The sequence below is a fragment of the Syngnathus scovelli genome, chromosome 7 (genome assembly GCF_024217435.2).
Source record: "Syngnathus scovelli strain Florida chromosome 7, RoL_Ssco_1.2, whole genome shotgun sequence".
NCBI classification, from domain to species: domain Eukaryota; kingdom Metazoa; phylum Chordata; class Actinopteri; order Syngnathiformes; family Syngnathidae; genus Syngnathus; species Syngnathus scovelli.
The window spans coordinates 16,798,812-16,822,767 of record NC_090853.1 but is presented as its reverse complement, the minus strand read 5'-3'; the positions used below and the strand labels follow the sequence as shown (position 1 = coordinate 16,822,767).

At 43.5% G+C, this 23,956-nt stretch overlaps 2 protein-coding genes across 30 annotated transcripts in view; both read right to left on the bottom strand.

The window, feature by feature from the left end:
* brip1 (BRCA1 interacting helicase 1) overlaps positions 1-23,956 on the bottom strand; it is a 280,957-nt gene that overhangs the window by 183,293 nt on the left and 73,708 nt on the right. For 28 of the 29 annotated variants that reach the window (XR_007482710.2, XR_007482708.2, XR_007482712.2 and 25 more), the window contains one exon: positions 17,474-17,614. The exons of the other annotated variant lie outside the window; for it this stretch is intronic. Coding sequence is in view for 24 of the 28 variants with exons in the window: in XM_049725680.2 (XP_049581637.1) it covers positions 17,474-17,614 (141 nt within the window). In the remaining 4 variants the exon portion in view is untranslated. The remainder of the gene's footprint in view (positions 1-17,473; positions 17,615-23,956) is intronic. 29 annotated transcript variants of the gene reach the window in all.
* LOC125972229 (general transcription factor II-I repeat domain-containing protein 2-like) lies at positions 10,904-17,467 on the bottom strand. Its single transcript, XM_068651489.1, has one exon. It carries the CDS (start codon positions 13,558-13,560, stop codon positions 12,190-12,192), a length of 1,371 nt encoding a protein of 456 aa, XP_068507590.1. The 5' UTR covers positions 13,561-17,467; the 3' UTR covers positions 10,904-12,189.

The window sequence follows — 23,956 nt, the reverse complement described above, 5'->3', positions numbered from 1 at the left end:
GGTGATACTGTTTGCCATTCAAATTACCATTTCCTTCACTGTTTTTGTGGAGAGAGGCATGTCTTTAATTTTCTGAATGATTTCGGTTTTGTTTTTGAAGTCCGAAAATAGGCACTCTGATATTTTAACGAATGAATCCTTCGTGTACTCACCATCGGTGAACGGTTTTCCGCGATTTATTATCTCCTGGGCTGCAACAAAACTTGCAGCAGTAGTAGAATTTGGAGATGCAATCCACTTCTTGAAACAGTTTTTTCGTTCCTCAAATTGCACCTTTCCTCTCAGTTCCAACTGGGTGATCGGCAGCAAATTTAGCATGCTTTAGCTGATGTCACTTCAAATTGCTCTTGTTATATTTGACAACTTCTCATTGCAAATCAAACATTCAGGCAACCCTTCAGCATTGGCAATGAAAGCAAATAGTTGAGTCCATTCTTTCTTAATCCCTCTGTTCTCATCAGCAGTCTTTCTCTTTTTGCCTTTTGAATCCATGGCCCGTCACTCACACACCTGTTTGTTTACAACTCGCCTGTGCTGTGTCGCTTGCTATGACGCAATTTTGCGCCATTCTGAAATTCTGTATTTTTAATATATTTACAAATAAGTACATTTTCTATAGCATAAGAATGTTTGTGTCATGATTACCATCTAAAAACCATATTTAAATAAACAAAAAAAACAACATGTTTTTCCATTTTCACGCACTTTTGCAAGAACTCCAGGGAGCCGCTAGGGGTGTGCTAAAGAGCCGCAGGTTGCCGACCCTGACCTAACCGGACTGACCAGTGTTGTGCACTACCCCACCAGTGCATAAGCCAACCATATTTTTCATACAGTATACACACATATACATATACTGTATATGATTATGCTGTAGATTTTAGACGAGTCTATAATTCGGCTATACATAGACCTAATATAGACGATCACAGTATATAAGTATATACACAGTAATCCCTAATAATTGGTTCTATTATGGCAACAGATCTAATATCTGTGTCATTCCCTAGACACTTGTAGTAAAGGACGCGTGTGAACCGTGAATTTAACAAAAAGGTCTTTATCTATAAAAAATATAAAAAAAAATTACGATAAATCAGTTTTACAATTCAGAAAATCAGAAATCAGAAAACCTTTATTGTCATTCTACATAGTACAATGAAATTGGAGACCTCCACCCAGTGCATGAGGTAGATACGAGTAACATAGTCAAGTCAAGTAATCGAGTAATAGAAAAGTATATGAATAATCGGAAACAGTAGTGCGGACAAAGTGCAGTAGTAGTGCAGGAAAAAAAAAAGTGTCATCAGTGTCGGCTGGAGTTGAGGGCGGCTATGGCTTGGGGAAAGAAACTGTTTTTGAGTCTGTTTGTCCTGGTCTTCATTTGTCTGTAGCGTCTTCCAGAGGGCAACAGGTCAAACAGGGCGGAGCCAGGGTGGGAGCTGTCCGCTGAGATGGCCTTAGCCCTGCTGAGGCAGCGGGTACTGTAGATGTCCGTAAGGGAGGGGAGAGGGCGGCCGATGATCCTCTGGGCTGCCTTCACCACTCTCTGCAGCTTCTCCCTGTCAGCGGCGGTGGAGCTGCCGAACCATACTACGATGCAGTAGGTCAGTAGACTCTCAATGGAAGATCGGTAAATCGGTCGGTGTTGAGGTTGTACCTCCTGAGGACTCTCAGGAAGCGCAACCACTGCTGAGCCTTCTTGACGATGGTGGTGATGTTCTCTGACCAGGAGATATGGTCAGAGATGTGGACGCCCAGGTACTTGGTGCTGTGGACCCTATCCACCTGCTCCTTTTTCTTTCTTTCCAAAAAATACACAGTATATACTATGTACACGATCTACACGGTCAAAAACTGTTTTTCTCCGTGTCTACGTAATCCAACTGTCTAGACGATCCCTAAATGGTTTGTTCTAATGCAATACAGCCTGACAGGAAGTAAACCTTTCAAAATAAAACAAAATTGCACAATAAAAATGCCTAAACAAATGTCAATCGTCTTAACTCAATTTTACAAAATAAAAAACAAACCACAATACAATTAACTTAAACATTTCCTACTTATGGCTCTAACATTCCGGCCCCTAATTGTATAGGCAGGATGCATAACAATTACACCTCAAAAAGAGCCATATAGTTATTAACCCAACAAAATATATCAAGGTTTTGCCTGTGAGTCAACTAACAGTCTTTTCCTGACTCATTCTGCCTCCTGTAACAAACAGAGTTTACTTATAGGTCTATCCAACAAACTAGACTTGGTTTGAACTTGAACTCGTCGCACAATTCCTCTGGAGTCCGGGAAGGTCTTTTGGATTCTTCCAGTCAACCAAGTATTCCTTGCGGCTGAATTGTCAACAATGAGAACAAGATCTCCAGCGACAAAATTTCTTCTTTCTCTGTCTCTCTTGTAGCATTGGAAGATATTCCTTTGTCCATCTTGACCAAAACAGATCGGCCATGTATTGTGTCTGTCTCCATCTTCGACGCGAGTATGTGTCATCACTGTTAAATAAGCCTGGAGGAAGGATCGGCTGCTTCTTTAACAACAGAAGATGGTTTGGGGTCAAAACCTCCAAGTCATTTGGATCATCTGATGCAGCAGTCAAAGGACGATCATTTATGACTGCTTCCACTTCACATAATAGTGTGTGAAGGCCATCATCATCTAATGTTTGTTTCCTCAACACAGAGTTCAACACCTTCCTGACGGTACGAATCTGTCTTTCCCATATTCCACCTTGATGGGAGGCGGTTGGTGTGTTAAAGGTCCATGCAATACCTTTTGACATCAGATCCTCTCTTATTTTAGAATGATCAAGCTCAGCCATGGCTTCTCTAAGTTCTTTTTCGGCACCAATGAAATTAGTGCCATTATCTGAGTGCAGGGTAGAAACTTCACCTCTTCTACATATAAACCTTCTGATGGCATTTATGCATGATGAGGTATCCAATGAGTGAGCAACCTCTATGTGTACTGCTCTAAGTGCAAAGCATGTAAACAGAACGCCATAGCGCTTCACTATGCTGCGTCCTCTCTTTACACCAAAAGGTCCAAAATAGTCCACTCCCACATGCGTGAACGGAGGTTTATCTGGGAGTACACGTTCCTCCAATAAGTCTGCCATCTTTTGGACTGCAGGCTTTGCATGTATTTTCCTGCATGTGATGCATTTGGATATTGTTGTGCGGGCAGCTCTGTTCAGTCCTGGTATCCAGTATTGCTGTCTGACCTTTGCAACCAGCTGGTTCCTTCCGCAGTGACCATTATGTCGATGAACCTGTTGCAGAATCAGCTTAGCAATGTGATGATCTTTGTGCAACACAGTTGGGCATCTTGCTTCTTCTGGCATGGCTGATTTGTTCAATCGACCTCCAACTTTGATGATGCCATTGTGCAGAAAAGGATCCAATTTGGAAAGCGGATGTGACCTCTTTATATGTAAATCATTACTTAAGAGTGCAGACAACTCTTCTGAAAACATCTCTCTTTGACTGTGACGTATTAGCACAACATTTGCATCTTCCAAGTCCTGAACAGACAAAGGTTTTCCTTTCACTGACTTTCTCAGTCTCATCATTTCTTCATGCACTTTCTGGTATTGCTTCATTGATTCTGTCTCTTTCAGGGAAATAACCTCTTTACATTCTCTTCTCTTCTCAACAAGGTAGTGAAGCAGATCCTTCATGCGTAGCATCCATGCAACAGCCTTTTTCAGCTTGTGCCAGTCAGAGTAGTATTCCACCAGTCTCTTCATGGGTGTAATTTCAGTCATGGTCAAGAGACTGACCAGCGCTGTCTTCTTGATCTCACTGTCCTCATTCATGGTGCTTGGTATGTCAGGTCTGGTAGGCCAGTCAAACTCCTCTTGATAAAGAAAATGTGGACCACAAATCCAGTTGTGGTTCTGGATAAGAGTGGTAAATTTTGTACCACGTGAAGCCGTATCTGCTGGATTAAGTGAACTATTCACGTATCTCCATTGAGATGGTGAAGTAGCTTCCCTTATGAATGCAACCCGGTTGGCCACAAAAGTCTTGAAACGTGAAGCATGATTCTGTATGTACCTACCGTATTTTCCGGACTATAAATCGCTCCGGAGTATAAGTCGCACCAGCCATAAAATGCCCCAAAAAGTGAAAAAAAACATATATAAGTCGCTTCGGAGTATAAGTCGCATTTTGGGGGCAATTTATTCGACAAAATCCCACACCAAAAACAGTCATGAACGAGCAACAACAGGCTAAACGATAGCAACAACAGGCTAAACGATAGGTATGCTAACGTGACAAACACAAACAAAGAGCTGAGAACGGGCCTGACGTAACATATAGAGGGATTAAGGACAACTATTACATGAATAACATGTTTATAAAACCATCAGTGTCACTCCAATTCATTAAATAGCAACAACAGGCTAAACGATAGGTATGCTAACGTGACAAACTCAAACAAAGAGCTGAGAACGGGCCTGACGTAACATATAGAGTGATTAAGGACAACTATTACATGAATAACATGTTTATAAAACCATCGGTGTCACTCCAATTCATTAAATAGCAACAACAGGCTAAACGATAGGTATGCTAACGTGACAAACACAAACAAAGAGCTGAGAACGGGCCTGACGTAACATATAGAGTGATTAAGGACAACTATTACATGAATAACATGTTTATAAAACCATCGGTGTCACTCCAATTCATTAAATCCATCGATCGTTCTTTGTCAACAATGGGTGCGCACGGCTGAGGGCGCTTGCGCTTCAAAATATTCCACAGGCTCATATAACGATAGATAAACTATATTTTAAATAACTATAATACAAGCCAATAATATTATCAAAGCATCCGTGCACTTTAATTCCATTAAATCCATCGATCAAATTCCTCGTCCTTTGTCAACATCGCCGCGCGTGTGCCCTGACGTCAGCCTCGTCTTTATTCCACAGATCTACTATATAACTATATTGTAGCGTTAACAAAGTACAAGGATAGACGTAGGTTTGGTAAACGGCTCTTTATTAAACAAAACAAACTTCCAAGCGTGTGGCGGCGTGGACTTCCAGACAGACCGGGCGTGCGTAATGGCCATGTCCGAGCCCCGCGCACCGTTCGCGGACAGCCACTCGGCCGAGCGTCGGCCCCCGACTCAGTAGAGACCGGGCGTGCGTAAAAGCCATAATAGTTTTTCAAACCTTCTATGTCACTCCAAATCCTTAATTCCTTCAAACTCTTTGTCCTCCGTGTCACTTAGAAATGATCACCGCTAATGATGCCGGTAGTCCTTGTGTGGGCACGTTTGTATGTAAACAACCGGCGCGCCGCGCTACTGACGTCACTTGAAATAGTAATCCATTGGTACATCACGGTTCTCCAAACTTTCTTTCTGCTGCTCGATTACTGTTTTCAGCTGCATATTTTACAACTTGAAGTTTGTAACCTGCAAAATATGAGTTTCTTTTTGGTGCCATTTTTCTTAAGCCCACCCAGTTGATGAGTCACGGCCAACGGTAAAATTTAGAGCGCCCTCATCCAGTTTCGTCTGAAAATATAATTTTTTTTGGTTGTTTTATCAAAGTCAAAGTCTGCTTTATCGTCGATATATTTTTTTATATACTAAGACACACAAAGAGATTGAAATTACATTTCCACTATCCCTCGGTGAGATAGTACACATATGCATACAAGCAACACAAAAAAAACCAAGAAGGCACTAACAATGAATAAATAAGAGTATTGAATAAATGATAAATAAACAAATAATAATAAATAATAATAATAAATATAAGAGGAGCAAAAATGGAGCAAGTGTACATACAGCAGACAGTGGACTTGGATATGGTGCTTTAAAGTGTTAATTGCTTTATTTGATGTTTTCTCTATTTTTTATGTTTTGAATATGTTCAAGATAAAGAAATAAAAGCATGTGAAGTGATCAACTATACTAAAAATAACATGGGAAGTGGTCAACTATACTTGTAAGTGATGTCTTAATGATCAAGTAAAAATTTGTGAAAAAAAACATATATAAGTCGCTCCTGAGTATAAGTCGCCCCCCCACCCAAACTATGAAAAAAACCGCGACTTATAGTCCGGAAATTACGGTAAGTACAGTCAGGCTGTCTGTCCAAAAAACAGACGCTCCAAGGGGGGTCTCCAGCTCCTGTTTTAACAGTCTGTCGACTTTCACTGCTATGACTGCAGCAGTCAGTTCCATCCTAGGGACTGTTATTTTCTTCAGTGGGGCAACTCTGGATTTAGCCATGAGCAATCCGCAGCTCCTCCGTCCATCTTCATTGATCAGCAATAGGTATGTAGCAGTACCATAACCAATATCACTTGCATCCGAGAAATGGTGCAGCTCTGCTTTAGATGTGGGACAGAAATCATCTGGTTTCATACATCTCTTTATGTGGAAGCTGGAAAGTTCCTCGAGTTCTGAAACCCACTGCATCCATCTTTGCAAATCTCCTTCTCCAACATCCTCGTCCCAGCTCAATTTTCTTTGACAGAGTTCCCTCAAAATCATCTTGGCAGGAAGAATACATGGGGAAATTAAACCCAGAGGATCATAAACTGAGTTAACAACTGAAAGAATTCCTCTCCTTGTGGCAGGTTCTCTTGGTACGTTCACCTTAAATGTGAAAGTGTCCGACTCTGTACACCAGTGTATTCCCAGAGCTCTTTCGGTAGGCAGAGTGTCTTTGTTCAAGTCTAAATCCTTCATCTTTGCAGCTCTTTCATTTTCAGGAATACATGACAGAACCTTTCTGCTGTTACTGACCCATTTTGTCAAGTTGAATCCACCCTGCAAGCATAGAGCTTTCAGAGATTGTGAAAGTGATATTGCTTGGTCCTCTGAAGCCACCGCTGCCAAACAGTCGTCCATGTAAAACTTCCTCTTGATTGCTTTAGAGGCTTCAGCTGTTGTCTCATCTTCTTTGTATTCAGCTGTCTTTCTTAAGGCAAAACTAGCACAACTTGGAGACGAAGTGGCTCCAAAAATATGTACTGTCATTCTATACTCCTCCAGTTTTCCGTTCAAATCTCCATCAGGCCACCATAGAAAACGCAGAAAATCAGAGTCTTTTGAGGGTACCCTGACTTGGTAAAACATTGCCTCTATGTCAGCCATCAATGCAACCTTCTCCTCTCTAAACCTTGTCAAAACTCCAATCAAGGTATTTGTGAGGTCTGGGCCTTGGAGTAACTGGTTATTCAGTGAAACTCCCTGATATGTTGCATTGCAGTCAAAAACAACTCTGATTTTCTTCTTCCTTGGGTGATACACCCCGTGATGTGGGATGTACCACACTTCTCCATCGTTGCACTGACTGTTTTCAGGCACCTTTTCAGCGTAACCCTTTGCTATGATGTCATGCATGAAGACTTTATAGTCAGCATGAAAATCAGGGTTTTTTACGAGTTTCTTCTTGAGATTGACGGCTCTCTGCTCAACTAGACTGCGATTATTGGGCATCTTCTGAGGCTTGTTCTTAAATGGGAGACTTATACAGTAATGTCCGTTGAAGAACTGACAAGACTGTTCCACATCCTTCATGAACTGTTGATCATCTTGTGACATCTCTGTTTTGTCTTCACAGCTACGCTCTGTGAAATCCAAATTATATTGCTGTATAAGCAATTCCTCAAGGTTTGCCACTGATATCCTATTCGCATAACTCATTCTCACACTGTTGAACGTCCTCTTCCCCCTTTACAGGACCATTGACAATCCATCCAATCAACGTTTTCACTGCGTATGGACCATCTCCTTGGCTATTGATGACTTTCCATGGTTCTATTGCTTTGTGAGCATTAGAACCAACTAACAGGCCAATTTCTGCCTTGATACTTGGAAGGTTCACCTCATCCAAATATGTCCACTTCCGGAGGTCTTTCTGATCAGGAATGTTCGCCTTTTTGACAGGAATTTCATGTTGAGTGAACACTGAAGGTAGATCAATGTATTTTTCCTCTTCAAATCCACTGACTTCCAGTTCTGACAGGATGTGACTACGGACAAGCTTCTCCTGTCCCATAGTTCGGAGCAAAATGTCCGTCTTTCTGCCTCTTAAGTTCAGTGTTCTCATGATCTTCTCTGTGCAAAACGTCGCCGAACTGCCAGGATCTATGAAGGCGTATGTCTCAATTATCTGTGTGCCTTTCTTGGACTTGAGCTTTACTGGAACAATGGCCAAAACCTCTTCGTTGCTCCCGGCCCCAGTATATCCACACATCTCCTGGCTTACAGCACTAGTGGTCTGAGGTTCAGAAGTGGCGTTTCTTTCATTTTTCGGTGATGTCTTTTCTTCTCGTTGTACATGTAGGATGCTTGGATGTTTCCGTGAACATAACTGACATGTCAGTCTTCTTGAACAATCTTTACTCAAATGACCTTGAACCAGGCATCCAAAACACAAACCTTTGAATTTCAAATATTCAATCTTGTCCTTGTGTGCTAGCTTCTGGAACTTTTCACAGTTCCCAAGTCCATGATTTTTGTCACAGTACAAACAGTTATTCTGAGCTAGTTTGCCGTTATCAGTCTTTGTGACTTGGTTTGACTGTGAAAATTCCTGCTTTTCTGTGTCAACACTTGTAGCAAAACTGCTACTTCTTGGTGTACTTTCCTTTGCTCTCTTCACAAAACTGCTCTTTTCCTTTTGTTTTGTAGATAGACTGACTTCCTGTAGATCGCCAAACAATGGATCTGAGACGATCTTAGTTTGTCTGTCAATGTAATCTACCAGATCTGTGAACCTTGCTCTTCTTCCTTTATTCTCCTGCATTTCAAATGCCACATTACGCCATCGCTCCCTCATCTTGTATGGCAATTTGGACAGAATGACTCTCATGTTTGTTGGGTTGTCCATTTCTTCCATGTAGTCAACATGAATAAGCCTTTAAGCTCTTAACCTCATCTGTCTTTATTTGTGGCCATTTTAAAGCCTTCTCGATGTAAGCCATGGCTATTTTTAAATTATCGCCATATTGCTTATGAAGCAGTTGTCTGGCTTCTCTGTAACCTTTCTCTGGGGTCATGTGTTCACAGCTTCTCACCAGATCTTGTGGCTCTCCACGTGTATATTGCTCCAGAAAGAGTTTATCTTTCTCATTGTGTGTCTTATTGTCAAATGCTCTGAGAAAAGATTTATACTTGAGTGGATCACCTGAGAACACAGGAATGTCTCTCTTGGGCAGCAGTGATAGGCTTTGCTGCTTGACCAACATTTCAGTGATTAGGTTTTGATGATGCATCACCTCATAAATCTTGTCACCTGTAGATGTGGGCTCCTGAGGACGTATAGGTGGGGCTCCATCTGAGTGATCCGGATGACACAAATATGCATGAGATGAATGTTTTGTGATACTAGCAGACACATCATACATCGGATGATCTTCCTTCTCTTCAGCATCTGCTGTCATCTGAGCCTGGACTTCAAGTACAGGTTGGGATCTTGGAAGACTTGCCAAAGGTTGTTCCAGCCTGTATTTCACATATTCATTCATTGCATCTTGGGGATCCTCGTGGTTCTGGAAAACTTTGAGCTTAGCAGTAGAGGCTGCTATTGCAGTTTCAATCTCTAGCTCCTCCAACTCAGCCTTCAACTTTGCTTCCTGCAGTTGAATTGCCTTTTTCTTTTTTTAGCGATTCAGCTCGTGCTAGAAGAGCTGCTCTTTTAGCCTCCTCTTTCATGCGAGCCACTGAACTCGTGTTTGACACAACTGAAGAACTTTCAGTCCTGGAACTCGATCTGCTCTTATTTCTTTGACGACGAAGATCCGCTATTACAGAAATACTGTCATATGGAGCAACCTCCTCTTCATTGTGAACACTTCTTTTACGTTCTTGAATCCAACCTTCAGTCTCATGCAAAAACTGCTTAATAGTAGCTGCCTTTGACTCGTACCAGTCACGCTGATCTGTGTCAGCTTCATCTTCAGGTAACATCTGTACGATATTGTTGTTTAGCAATATGAACTCTTCATGCAGCTTGTAAAAACTTTGAAGTGTTTCTGACTCCATTTTATCAACATGCTCTTCATTATTCTTCATGTTGTCCATTTCCTTCATTTTAGCTGTAATATGAGCCATTTTTGCCCTTCTTTGTCCGATAAGCCTTTGGAGTTTCTCCTCGAGTACCTTTTGTGTGTACTTTGGCTCCCTCTTGTGGTCACTCGCCTGCATTGCGTCCGATGCGGCAACAAACGATCGTTTCTCCTCCATGTTTTATCCATCCATCCATCCATTTTCTGAACCGCTTAGTCCCCACGGGGGTCGCGGGCGTGCTGGAGCCTATCCCAGCCGTCATCGGGCAGTAGGCGGGGGACACCCTGAACTGGTTGCCAGCCAATCGCAGGGCACACAGAGACAGACAACCAATCGCACTCACACTCACACCTAGGGACAATTTGGAGTCTTCAATCGGCCTACCAAGCATGTTTTTGGAATGTGGGAGGAAACCGGAGTGCCCGGAGAAAACCCACGCGGGCCCGGGGAGAACATGCAAACTCCACACAGGGAGGGCCGGAGGTGGAATCGAACCCGCACCCTCCTAACTGTGAGGCGGACGTGCCACCCAGTGCGTCACCGAGCCGCCCTCTCCATGTTTTAATCTCAGCAATATCCAACAAGTTTTTTCAACAAACGATCAAAAAGGGCTTTTATAGTCCATGAACGTAACAGTATTCTTCTACTTTAATGTCTTCTAAACTTGCAACACGACTCATTAAGTGTGAATAGGCGCTCCCTCCGTTAGCATAGTTAGCTTCGCCATTAGCATGTTAGCAGGTCAGCTACTCACGGTGATACTATGGCTCTCATCCTCTCGTCTTCCAAAAACCTCCTCTCATTCGTCTCCTTCTTTCTTGAATGTCCTTTTATCCTCCTGGAGACAGTTTTTGACTAATATTATGGCAACAGATCCAATATCTGTGTCATTCCCTAGACACTTGTAGTAAAGGACGCGTGCGAACCGTGAATTTAACAAAAAGGTCTTTATCTATAAAAAATACAAATACAAAAATTACGATAAATCAGTTTTACAATTCCTTTTTCTTTCTTTCCAAAAAATACACAGTATATACTATGTACACGATCTACACGGTCAAAAACTGTTTTTCTCCGTGTCTACGTAATCCAACTGTCTAGACCAGGGGTGTCAAAGTCAAATGGACGGAGGGCCAAATAAAAAATTTAGCTACAAACCGAGGGCCGGACTGATCGAATGTTCATTGAAAATTTTTTAAATGACGCATATAGTCTAGTGAACCTAATTGAACCTACTGAAAACCTAACAAATATATTCCAATATGATCAGATAAATAAAGCAATATTTTCTTATGGCTCTGTCAGTAATCTTTCATTTTCAACAGACACAAAAGACAAATTTCCTTTATATAAAAATCCCCATAACATGAACATTAAATGAAAGAAACCGGTATTATTCAAGGCACCATCAGTAGCCTATATTTTCTATTTTAGCAAAAGTGGGCTAAATTTACTTCAAAGAAAAAAATAATAATAGCAATTTTCTATCATCCACTCAACTGAAATATTTTTAAAATATAATTGGATTGAAATACAATAAAATAAAGTGCAAAAATCTATTAATCAAAAACAACACTTTCTTCAAGGAGAAGTAACATGCAGTGAAAACAAATATTAAACTTTAACTTTTGAACTTGAACTGAGTAAAAACTCTAAATATGTGATTGCACAGTAATGTTCACTTGTTTGAGGTTGAGGGTGATACTTGGTGGTGTCCCATCTTTTCCACAAGTTCATCAATGTCCGGGGTCAGGCTCTGAGTTGAGGAAATCCTCAGAATTGAGTGAAGGTGTTCAGCAGTAAGTCGACTTCTGTGTGATGTTTTGTTCAGGTTCATCAAAGAAAACAGTTGTTCACACAGGTATGTGCTGCCAAACATAGACAATGTTTGAGCAGCCTGGATGCGCAGCTGGGGCATTGTGTCGGGGAGGAAATGGGCAAACTCCGCAGCACCCACTGCCGCATATTTTGCCCTCAGTGCATCATTGCATTGGAGGTCAATCAACTCCATTTGGAGGTTTGGTGGTGAGCTTTCCACGTCAACAGCAAATGGATTACCGAGCAGTTCAAACCTGCTCTTTTGTGCTTCAAAGTCAGCAAATCGGCGTCGGAGGTCAGCGGCAAGCATACCTATTTTATCAGCCAACTGTGCGCTCTCGGGAACGCACTGGTAGAGAGCTTCTCTTTCATGGTCTGGCAGCTGGGAAAGTGGCTCAAATTTTCTTGCCGCATCTGCGTCTCCCACAGAGTCAGTTTGGTTTTAAATGCCTTCACTGTACTGTACATATCAGAGATGACACGATCCCGACCCTGCAGCTGCAAGTTCATTGCATTCAGATGACTCGTAATGTCACACAGAAAAGCCATTTCACACAGAAACCTTTCGTCTCGGAGTTGTGTTGTGTCTTTCCCTTTGCTGTCCAAGAACAGACAAATCTCCTCACGAAGCTCGAAACATCTTTGCAGCACCTTTCCCTGGCTTAGCCATCGCACCTCTGTGTGATAAGGCAAATCACCATGCTCCGTTTCTAACTCCGTCAGAAATGCCTTGAACTGGCGGTGATTTAAACCTTTGGCTCTGATAAAGTTAACTGCGCGCGTGATGATGCTCATTACATGTTCCATTTTCAAGGCTTTACCGCACAACGACTCCTGGTGTATGATACAATGATAAGCTGTCAGCTCACTTGTCGCGTTTTCCTCTTGCATCTTTTCACGTATCTTCGCCACCAGTCCGCTCCTGTGTCCACACATCGCAGGTGCTCCGTCGGTTGTCAAACCCACGAGTTTTTCCCAAGGCAGCTCCATCTCATTTACACATCTTGACACCTCTTCATACAAATCATGCCCCGTAGTTGTGCCATGCATAGGACGTAAAGCCAAAAACTCCTCTGTCACGCTTAGGCTGGAGTCCACTCCGCGGATGAAAATTGACAACTGGGCAATGTCAGAAATGTCGGTGCTCTCATCCACAGCCAAGGAATATGCGATGAAATCTTTTCCCTTTTTCACAAGCTGCTCTTTTAGATTGATGGACAACTGGTCTACTCGCTCGGCAATGGTGTTTCTGCTCAGACTCACATTTGAAAAGAGTTGCCTTTTTTCTGGGCAAACTTCGTCACAAACTTTAATCATACAGTTTTTGATGAAATCCCCCTCCGTAAATGGCCGGGCTGATTTAGCGATCTCTTCTGCCAAAATAAAACTGGCCTTGACAGCAGCCTGGCCTTGTGATTTGGCTTTTTTGAACAGAGCCTGTCGAGATTTGAGGCCTCGTTTTAATTCCTCGGCCTTCTGTAGCCTTTGTTCCATGTCCATATTCTTGTTTTTGTCTGCGTGTTTCGTTTCATAATGTCGTCTCAGATTATACTCTTTCATTACCGCCACACTTTCTCCACACAGAAGACACACAGGTTTTCCAGCTACCTCCGTGAACATATACTCCGACTCCCACCTTGTTTGAAACTCCCGGTTCTCAGTGTCCACCTTCCGTTTTGCCATTTTTGATGGGTATCTGAAAGTTAATTTTACTGTTATGCTGACGACTGCTGTGCTAATAAATATTGAAATGAAGCGGCCTACTGCTCGGTGCGTCACCGTTGCATTGTGGGAAATGTAGTATTGGTGCGTGTAAAAGATCTGCGGGCTGCCGGCTTGCTGCGGTCTGCGGGCCGGTTCTAATAATAAATCAAGATCATCGCAGGGGCCGTAAAAAACCTTCTCGCGGGCCGGATGTGGCCCGCGGGCCTTGACTCTGACATATGTGGTCTAGACGATCCCTAAATGGTTTGTTCTAATGCAATACAGCCTGACAGGAAGTAAACCTTTCAAAATAAAACAAAATCTCACAATAAAAATGCCTAAACAAATGTCAATCGTCTTAACTCAATTTTACAAAATAAAAAACAAACCACAATACAATTAACTTACCGTATTTGCCGGTGTACAGGTCGACTCGGTGTATAAGTCGACCCCCTAAAATTCGACGGAAATTTACGATTTTATGATATATCCTTTGTATAAGTCGAGCTCAATTGTTGCATTATATTAAACTTCAAAATTCAATATGCGAAATTTATTGACGAAATGTGTTCAAATTCCGGGAGGCCGTGCGCATGCGGCTGTTTATAAGCACCGCGGAGGAGATCGCGGCCGGCGAGCTCGCTCACGCCGCCCGGCACCAACGGGAGGCCGGAAATAGCTCCAAGCCGAGCGGATCGGCACTTTATAAGCACCGCGGAGGAGATCGCGGCCGGCGAGCTCGCGCACGCCGCCCGGCACCAACGGGAGGCCGGAAATAGCTCCAAGCCGAGCGGATCGGCACTTTATAAGCACCGCGGAGGAGATCGCGGCCGGCGAGCTCGCGCACGCCGCCCGGCACCAACGGGAGGCCGGAAATAGCTCCAAGCTGAGCGGATCGGCACTTTATAAGCACCGCACAGGAGATCGCGGCGCCTCATTGGACTTCCAGCGGCCGGCGAGCTCACGCACCCGCCCGGCACATCCGTGAGGCCGTGCGCACGAGCCAAGTGGCCGAAAATAGCCCCCGCCGAGCGGATCGGCTGTTTATAAGCACCGCGGAGGAGATCGCGGCGCCTCATTGGACTTCCAGCGGCCGTCGAGCTCACGCACCCGCCCGGCACATCCGTGAGGCCGTGCGCACGAGCCAAGTGGCCGAAAATAGCCCCCGCCGAGCGGATCGGCTGTTTATAAGCACCGCGGAGGAGATCGCGGCCGGCGAGCTCGCGCACGCCGCCCGGCACCAACGGGAGGCCGGAAATAGCTCCAAGCCGAGCGGATCGGCACTTTATAAGCACCGCGCAGGAGATCGCGGCGCCTCATTGGACTTCCAGCGGCCGGCGAGCTCACGCACCTGCCCGGCACATCCGTGAGGCCGTGCGCACGAGCCAAGTGGCCGAAAATAGCCCCCGCCGAGCGGATCGGCTGTTTATAAGCACCGCGGAGGAGATCGCGGCGCCTCATTGGACTTACAGCGGCCGGCGAGCTCACGCACCCGCCCGGCACATCCGTGAGGCCGTGCGCACGAGCCAAGCGGCCAAAAATAGCCCCCGCCGAGCGGATCGGCTGTTTATAAGCACCGCGGAGGAGATCGCGGCCGGCGAGCTCGCGCACGACGCCCGGCACCAACGGGAAGCCGGAAATAGCTCCAAGCCGAGCGGATCGGCACTTTATAAGCACCGCGCAGGAGATCGCGGCGCCTCATTCGACTTCCAGCGGGCCGCGCACTCGCGCACGCCGCCCGGTTCAAATTTTCTAAGTGCAACGCACAATGAGATGCATGAGAAACGGCCTTGGTTACCATCGAATTTGAAGCGATGAATACGAAGTTAAATTTTATGACTCGGTGTATAAGTCGAGGTCGATTTTTTTCGGTCGATTTTGGATCGAAAAAGGTCGACCAATACACCGGCAAATACGGTAAACATTTCCTACTTATGGCTCTAACAGGTTCTAAGACCACCTGTGATAGGTGAAAATTGGCGAAGTAGGAACGATGTATGTTTTAATTGGAAATCCAAACACCATTCCCACTGAGCACTTGACGTCTTTAGACGTCTGGTCTATGTGTAGACTGATGTTAGACAAGTCTATAATTCGGCTATACATAGATCTAATATAGACAGGCATAAATCCAACAAATACGATCATATTTCAAAATATTAAACTCTAAACCAGCTGTAAGTTTTAGAAATAATGTACGAAGTTGTATTGCTTTGTTTGAAACAACCATTGATCTGTGTAAACTGTGGCTATTTTTGTAACCATATTTAGACGCGTCTATAATTGGTTGTTGCAGAGACCAAATATAGACGACAAAATAAAATCCATCAAAGATAAAATATTTAACTCTAAACCAGATGTAAGATGTATAAATAATGTAGAAATGTTATATTGCTTTGTTTTAAATCTTAAATAAAACCCATGGACGGAGATCAATTTTAGACTAAAAACAACTTGATAACTTCCCACTAGGAGGCAGCAACGTGCATAAATTGTGTGCCACTGTAAAACAAAACAAGAAGTGTGCGGAGCAAGTAAAGTTTTCCTGTGTGTTTGTTGGAGTTTAAGTCGACGACTGTTGGGTCTTATGGAAAAAATCACTCCAGAAAAACACTAAGAAAGGCTGCTTAGAGGTGAGTCCTCAAGTATTTCAATAAGAATTGTTGTTTTGTCCTGCAAAGTTTGTCCATTTCATTATCAATCGATTGCAAGGTTGCACTTAAGATGTAGCTTGCCTCCTAGCTTGTAATTTGTTTTCCCATGATTTGCTACCTGACTAGTTGTTTTAGTTTTAATAATTTGGAATAGAAGAGCTCCTGACACAAACGTTAACGCTAAAGGGAATTTGTTTCAAATTCAAAACAGTTTGTTTCATGTTGATGCATAGTGTATGTAGTGCTTCCCAAGGTACAGATTGATTATAGGATTATACTTGATTGTAGAAGTAATCGCAACTGCCTTGTGTTATCTTTGGAAATTGATATATTATTGGTGGTTTGAATATACTTATGTATGCTTAGCTACTGTCGATTTAGAGCATATGCAAAAAGCATATGCCTCCTGGACGCCTCCCTGGGGCGGGTTTCCAGGCATGTCCCATTGGAAGGAGGCCTTGGGGATGACCCAGAACACGCTTGAGAGACTATGTCTCGCAGCTGGCCTGGGAACTCCTTGGGCTTCTCCAGGATGAGCCTGACGAGGTGGCTGGGAGAGTAAAGTCTGGGCTTCCCTACTGAAGCTGCTGCCGCCGTAACCCGACTCCGGATAAGCGATGGATGGATGTATGGACAGGTGGAAGAACGGATGGAAGGACCGACGGACAGACACTTGAGGGCAGAAGGCACTTTTTGACCTGAATTGTGCATTAGGGATATTTAGATTTTTTTTTTTTCAATTTTATTGTACAGAAATGTTTAAACAAATCCACTTGTAAATTGAAAATATTCACAGATTTTTGGGGGACAAAAGATAATTCCTTGGACAATTTAAACATCTGATCTTGTGTGAGTTCCTTTCTGAAAATCTTTGCTACAGAGTCTTGGTGTAACTGTCGGTCCATGGATGTTGCCTTGATTTTTGCTGAGCACCTACCAAAATGGTAGAGATAGCTATAGAGGTGACATGCTATAGAGGTACATGGTACAGTATATTACGAAAATGGTGAGACGTAAAAACATTGTCACTTGCCATTGGTTAGTATTAGGGGTTTCGATGTATGGTAAAATGAACATAAAACGTTTAGTCTTGAGTTGTGCACACCAGAGGGCACAAATTACAGAGGGAAATTTCTGGCCCAGTACTTCCCTGATAGTGACGTTTGGGACATGTTATAAATTGTTTAACTTTTTGAGAAAAATCCAATTCAATTGAATTACAAATACACTATATTGACCTGAGATTTGTTGATGACATGGTTGGCCTCCAGTTGAACAGAAAATTTTACTCCAAGTTCCAAGGAGAAGGATGCCATTGGCGCCAATGTTCCTGACGTTAGAACAATGCTGTGCACTGTCCCGCTTAAGTCAGAAAAGGCCTAAAAACAGACAAAACACACAACAGTTATTTATTTCATTTCATTGTTTTATTTTGAATTAAACTCAGAGCTCCAGCCGTAATTGTGTGTAGAAATGATTATCTTTTGTGAATGTCATTGCAACTGGCAGTTAAACTGATACCAGGGACGAGAACGGCAAATGTGAAAAACCACTGAAAAGTAGCCGGGGTCTGGGAGCCGCATGCCCCCATTGGGGGGCCGCAAGGGGGTCAGGGGCCACAGGCGGCCAGGGGCAACGCCCCGGAGGGGGCTCAGGGGGTAAAGCTCCCTGGAAATTCCTGTATGCCGGCCGCTTCCCTACACCCCCCCCCCCCCCTCCATAGCAAGAAGATGATGTCTGTGGAGTCCCAAGTGCCTCTTGCTAGCTTGCAATCATGCATACAGATGTAGTAATTTATCCAGATATCTCATAAGGTGCAATGCTTTTCGCGACCTCAGCATTACCGTATTTTCCAGACTATGAGTCGCTCCGGAATGTAAATCGCACCAGCCATAAAATGCATAATATAGAAGAAAAAACATATTTCAGTCGCACCGGAGTAGAAATTGCATTTTTGGGGGAAATTTATTTGACAAAATCCAACACCAAAATATCAGAAAGTATTTGCCCTGGTTCTTGGACTAAGCTTTGCAAATCGATGTCAGTTGGCAGTTGAACACAGCACGCTTACGGAAACCTGCTACCATATGGGAGTTATGCCACTACCATATGGGATTTATTCTACTGTATATCCACAACCTCCAGGAGTACACTGACACCGTACTCTCCTACATCAGGAGCTGCGTCGACAACGTCACCGTCAATAAAAGGATCAGGGTTTATGCGATCCCTCCTGAAACAACGCAACACTGCCTTCAAGTCAAGGGACAGGGCAAGTACAGCAAGGCCAGGGCGGACCTGAAAAGGGGTATCAGGGAAGCCAAAGTGGCCTACAGAAGAAGAATTGAAGATCACTTCGCTGAAAATACCCAAGAAGGATGTGGCAGGGAATAAATCACATCGCGAACTATAGAGGCAACTACCAGACAACAGCCAGGACTGATGCCTCGCTGGCAGAAGAATTAATTTGCTTCTTTACCCAGTTTTAGACTGTCAGGCCCCCCAGTGTTCACATCACCCCCACCTCCCCCAAGTACCAGTACAGTGACATTCCAGGAGCATGAATTAAGATGTGCGCTAAGGACAGTGAAACCAAGAAAGGCAGCCGGCCCTGACGGAGTACATTTTAGCAAAGAAGAACTGTTTAACATCGGACAGTCTTCTCCTGGCACTTTCTCTCCGGTTTTCACTGACCCAGGCAGTTTGACGGATATTTTAGCCGGAGCGGCGGCACTCTACAAGTTCTGCCAGAGACGGCGGTGTGGCAAGCGCGCCGGAGCCCGCATGAAGTTGAGGCAGTTAGGGTTCCGTGCTCCCCTACCATCAATTCATCTGGCGAATGCCCACTCCATGGCGAACAAGATGGATGAACTGCTGCCTTCTCATCCCAAGGAACCCGGACGTTAGCAGGTTTGCTGCCCTGTGCTTTGCCGAAACGTGGCTCAACGAACACATCCCCGACCACGCCATTCAGCTGCCCGGATTTCGGCTCATACGTGCAGATCGCGTAAGGGAGGTGGTCTATGCTTCTACATTAATGAAGGTTGGTGTACTGATGTCACAGTGTTAACAGAGTCTTGCAGCCCTCTCCTATAGACACTTTTGATAAACTGCCGACTGTTTTATTCACCACGTGAGTTTTCCTTGATCGTAATGGCGGCTGTTTACATTTCACCACACGCACGTGTGATCGAAGGCACGCAGCTGCTGGCTGACCAGATAACAGACATGGATAATAAAACTACCAAACTCACTGATCATTGTTTTGGGTGATTTTAACAGAGCGAACCTCACACACGCAGCACATAACGTGTCCCACCAGAGGGACACAGATACTGGACCACTGCTACTCCGTAATAAAGGACGCATACCGCTCTGTGCCCCGTGCAGGTTTAGGACTCTCAGACCACTGTCTAGTTAATCTGATCCCAACCTACATGCAGAAATTAAAAACTTCTAAGCCTGTGGTGAGGATTGTGAGGAAATGGACAGTGGGGTCAAAGCAGGACCTCCAAGCCTGCTTTAAATGCACCGATTGGGGTGTTTTTGAAGCTGCAACTTCACACCTGCATGAACTCACCGATACTGTGACATCATACATCAGCTTTAATGAGGACTTGTGTGCAAACTAAGACCTTCTGCACGTACAATAACAACAAACCGTGGTTTACACCAAACCTCAGGATAATGCACAAAGCCAAGGAGGAGGCCTACAGGAGTGGGGACTGTGACCTGTTCAGACAGGCCAGGAACACACTGACCCGAGAGATCAGGAAAGCTAAGAGGAGCTATGGGCAGAGTTTGGAGGGACACCTTTCTGCCAATCCTGATCCCTCATCAGTGTGGAAAGGCCTGCAGAGCATCACGGGCTTCAAGAGACTGTGGAGAACCCAGGCTTGCAAACCAGCCAAACAGGTTTTATTGCAGGTTTGAACGGTCCAACCACGCAATAGGATCTCCAATTAACATACACACCTCCCCCCACAACGCTCCTGTTAAAACCGCCATCATCATTATCACCCACTCTCTTTCCACACTTCAGATCCGCGAGGAGGAGGTGTGTCAGATGTTCTGGATACGAAAGGTCAGGAAGGCACGGGGCCCAAACGGCGTGTCTCCCTCCTGCCTGAAAGTCTGTACTGAACAACTGGCACCCACCTTTACACGGATCTTCAACCGTTCCCTGGTGCTGTGTGAGGTGCCCTCGTGCTTCAAAAGCTCCACCATCGTACCGTGGCCAAGAAGCCTGCCATCACAAGATTGAATGATTACAGAACTGTCGCCCTGACATCTGTGGTCGTGAAATCCTTTGAGAGGTGAGTGTTGAGCCACCTGAAGCACATCACGGGCCCCCTGCTCGACCCCCTGCAGTTTGCCTACCAAGCAAACAGGGCGGTGGACGATGCGGTCAACATGGGGCCTCACTAAATCCTGCGCCACCTAGACACCCCAGGGACGTATGCCAGGATCCTGTTTGTGGTGTTCAACACCATCTCTCCGGACATCCTCCACCAGAAGCTCATCCAGCTTGCGGTGCCTGCCTCCACCTGCCAGTGGATCACCAGCTTCTTGACCAACAGGAGACAGCGTGTGAGGCTGGGGACCATCACATCCGACACCCGGACCACCAATACTGACGCCCCCCAGGGGTGCATCCTCTCCCCACTGCTCTTCTCTCTCTACACCAGTGGTTCTCAAATTGAGGTACACGTACCCCTGGGGGTACATGGGGGTACTCCAGGGGGTAAGTGAGATTTTACAAAAATATATACCGGTATTAAAAAAAAAAAAAACAGGAAGCCTGATTGTCTTGAGAATTTGTTATAAAAAGTTTGATGAAATACAAATGTATTCAGTATTCAGTATTCAATTTTAATCCTTAATAAACGGAATAGCAGTCACCTGTGGTTGCCTTGATGACGCACTCTAACATGGAGATGTGGCTAAAGCGTAGCAGCAATGCTGCTGTTGAAAACACGGAGAAACAAGTACAAATGAAGGCAAAACCAGCCGACGAAGTATCGACAGTACATGGAAAACTATTGTTTGATGGGATTTACGTCCACAAGTTGTAACCCACCCAAAGCGCTGTGCTTTTTTGGCGGGGAGAAATTACCCAACGCTAGCATGAAGCCGGCACATCTCCAGCGGCATCTCACCGCAAAACACGGATGCCATGTTGGTAAGTCACCGGAGTTCTTCAGGAGGAAACTTTCTGACTTCAAGTCATCCCAAGGCACAATGCCTCCACTACATCAGCCAAAGCCCTGAAGGCTTTTTATGCAGTTTCTTTGGTCGTAGCTAAAGCCAAAAAAACGTTCACCATAACTCCATGTTTCTCACTAAAATGTAGTATGAGTGCAAAAGACTCATTCAAGCTTCAACACTATTCAATGCTTGTTCAATGCTTGTCAAATCAAAATCAAATGTTCAATGCAACAATTCAATTTTAAGAGGAAAAAAAGTTTCTTTTTTTTATCCCAAAAGAGGTAAAGTTGATTATTTTTTGAGCAAATCTTTATTTATTATTAAGTTTGTTTTAGTTGTACAGAGGCTGAGATCAACCAGAGTCAGATTCCTTGTTTGGTATGCACAAACTTGGCCAATAGAGCTGATTCTGATTCTGATAACACATCAAGTTTACAGAACATTTTGATTTATGATGGGAGTCAATGAGCCACAGAATGGACATTCTAACAAGAACCTAATAAAGGTTTATCTCGCCCATATAAAATAAGTGAGAAACTCCAGGATAGTGCTATTTAGACCCTCTGCATGTTTTAATAATCCTCTTGAATAATCAGCACCCTAGTGTTTTTTTTTTCATGCTCCGTCGTTAGATGCAACACATGAAAACATCAAAAATGTCCAGAAATGGTACAAAGTCACCCCAAAGTTAACCGAAAAACGAACATGCATTGAGTAAATTGGACATAGAAAATTCGTATTGGTTGTATGCCGTGGAGTGTGACTGGGGCAACCCACATAGAGTAACAATTGAGTGCCAAGCAATAGCACCTGGAATCACCATTTAAAACAGGGAGTTGTCCTGGATTTTACAATTTCACACGCAACTTAAAGTCTTGGTTTGTTTAAAAAAAAAAAAAAAAAAGTGATTAATAAATATGACACACATTCAACTCCGGGTAACACAACACATATGAAAAACTTCATTAGTTAAGTGTACTGCAGGGATGGTAAATGGTCTTTCACTTTTCCACCTCATTCACCCACTGATGGCGCAGCATCAGGAGCAATTGGGGATAGAGTACAGTAATCCCTCGCTATATTGCGGTTCGTTTATCACGGTTTCACTACATCGCAGATTTTTTTTTCCAAATTAAAAGAAAATTTAAAAGTCAAAATAACATTTCTAAATTGAGGAATTATGGCACAAAACTTGCCCACACGCCAGCAGAGAAGGCAAGGAGTGCCCACACAATTGCGGTGCGTACACTTGTACCTTTTTATAAAAAAATTGTTATAATAATAATAAGAGTTCTAAAAACACATTTACAGTGTTGTACCTTGTTATAGAATTTTTTTTTATAATAATAAAAGAGTTCCAAAAACATTTACAGTATGTACCAGTGTACCTTGTTATATACATTTTTATAATAAAAGTTGTTCTAAAAACATATTTACAGTATGTGTTAAGAATTCTCCATGTTATTTATGTTATTCAGCCGTGCTTTGATTTGAGGTAGGGTGATTTATATTGACCACTTCCGGTTTTACGTTCGTGTACATATGTCGGTTACAGTGGTAGAGGAGTCATTGACGATGTAAGTGGGTCTCCTAACAAGAGAAATGAACGATCACACGTGTCTAACCTTTAGGACAATGTAGTATTGCTCCAGATGTTCATTTAAATTCCTTTAGCCTGCCCAGTACTTCTTGTTAACACGCACGCACGTATAATATTTATATTTTCAATATTTATACAAACTTTTTTGCATGTTATTTATACTATTAATGTATTATTTACATGTTTGAAACTATTATTTAATGTTCTAATAATAAAATATGCACTTAAATGGTTTCATATTTGACACAAAAAAAAATGTACAGATGAGAGGGTGACCGTACTTCGCGGATTTCACTTATTGTGGGTGGTTTTTGGAACCAATTATCCGCGATAAACGAGGTAATACTGTATCTTGGTCAAGGATACTTCGACATGGCACAAGTTTTGGCGACAAAAAAGTCAGCCTCATTAAAATTGACAATTGAGTAAGCTGTGTCTTATTTTCAATGCACATGCATTGGTTTTCCCTTCTGTGGAAACAAATTTTACTGACTAGAAAGGATTAGCATTAGCATCTTGCTTAGTAGACCTCAGCTCAATAGTTGGAAATCCTTGATGACTGCAAAACATTTCAGCATGGGCGACAGTTACTATTTAGAATTGTTGACATTCACGTTTGATTAAATTAGATTCAAATTTATTGTCAATGGACAGCACAAGTACAGTACAGCGAAAAGAACTTTGACATCCAACCAGAAGTGCAAAAAGCAGTAAAGTGCAGAGTAAAAAGAATACTGAGCAGTAGGTATAGTGCAATCAGGTAAATACGAGGCGAGTTATACTATGCAGGATAATATACAAGAGGGACGAGGGCGGATATGACTGGCTAACTATTTACAATAAGGTGCAGGAGAACAAACATTTGCAGGCGGTACTAGAATGCTAATTATAAATATAGGGTTATGAATATATA

Excerpts from the sequence above, each read along its gene's own strand:
- LOC125972229 (XM_068651489.1), bottom strand. The coding sequence starts at position 13,560 with ATGGCAAAACGGAAGGTGGACACTGAGAACCGGGAGTTTCAAACAAGG.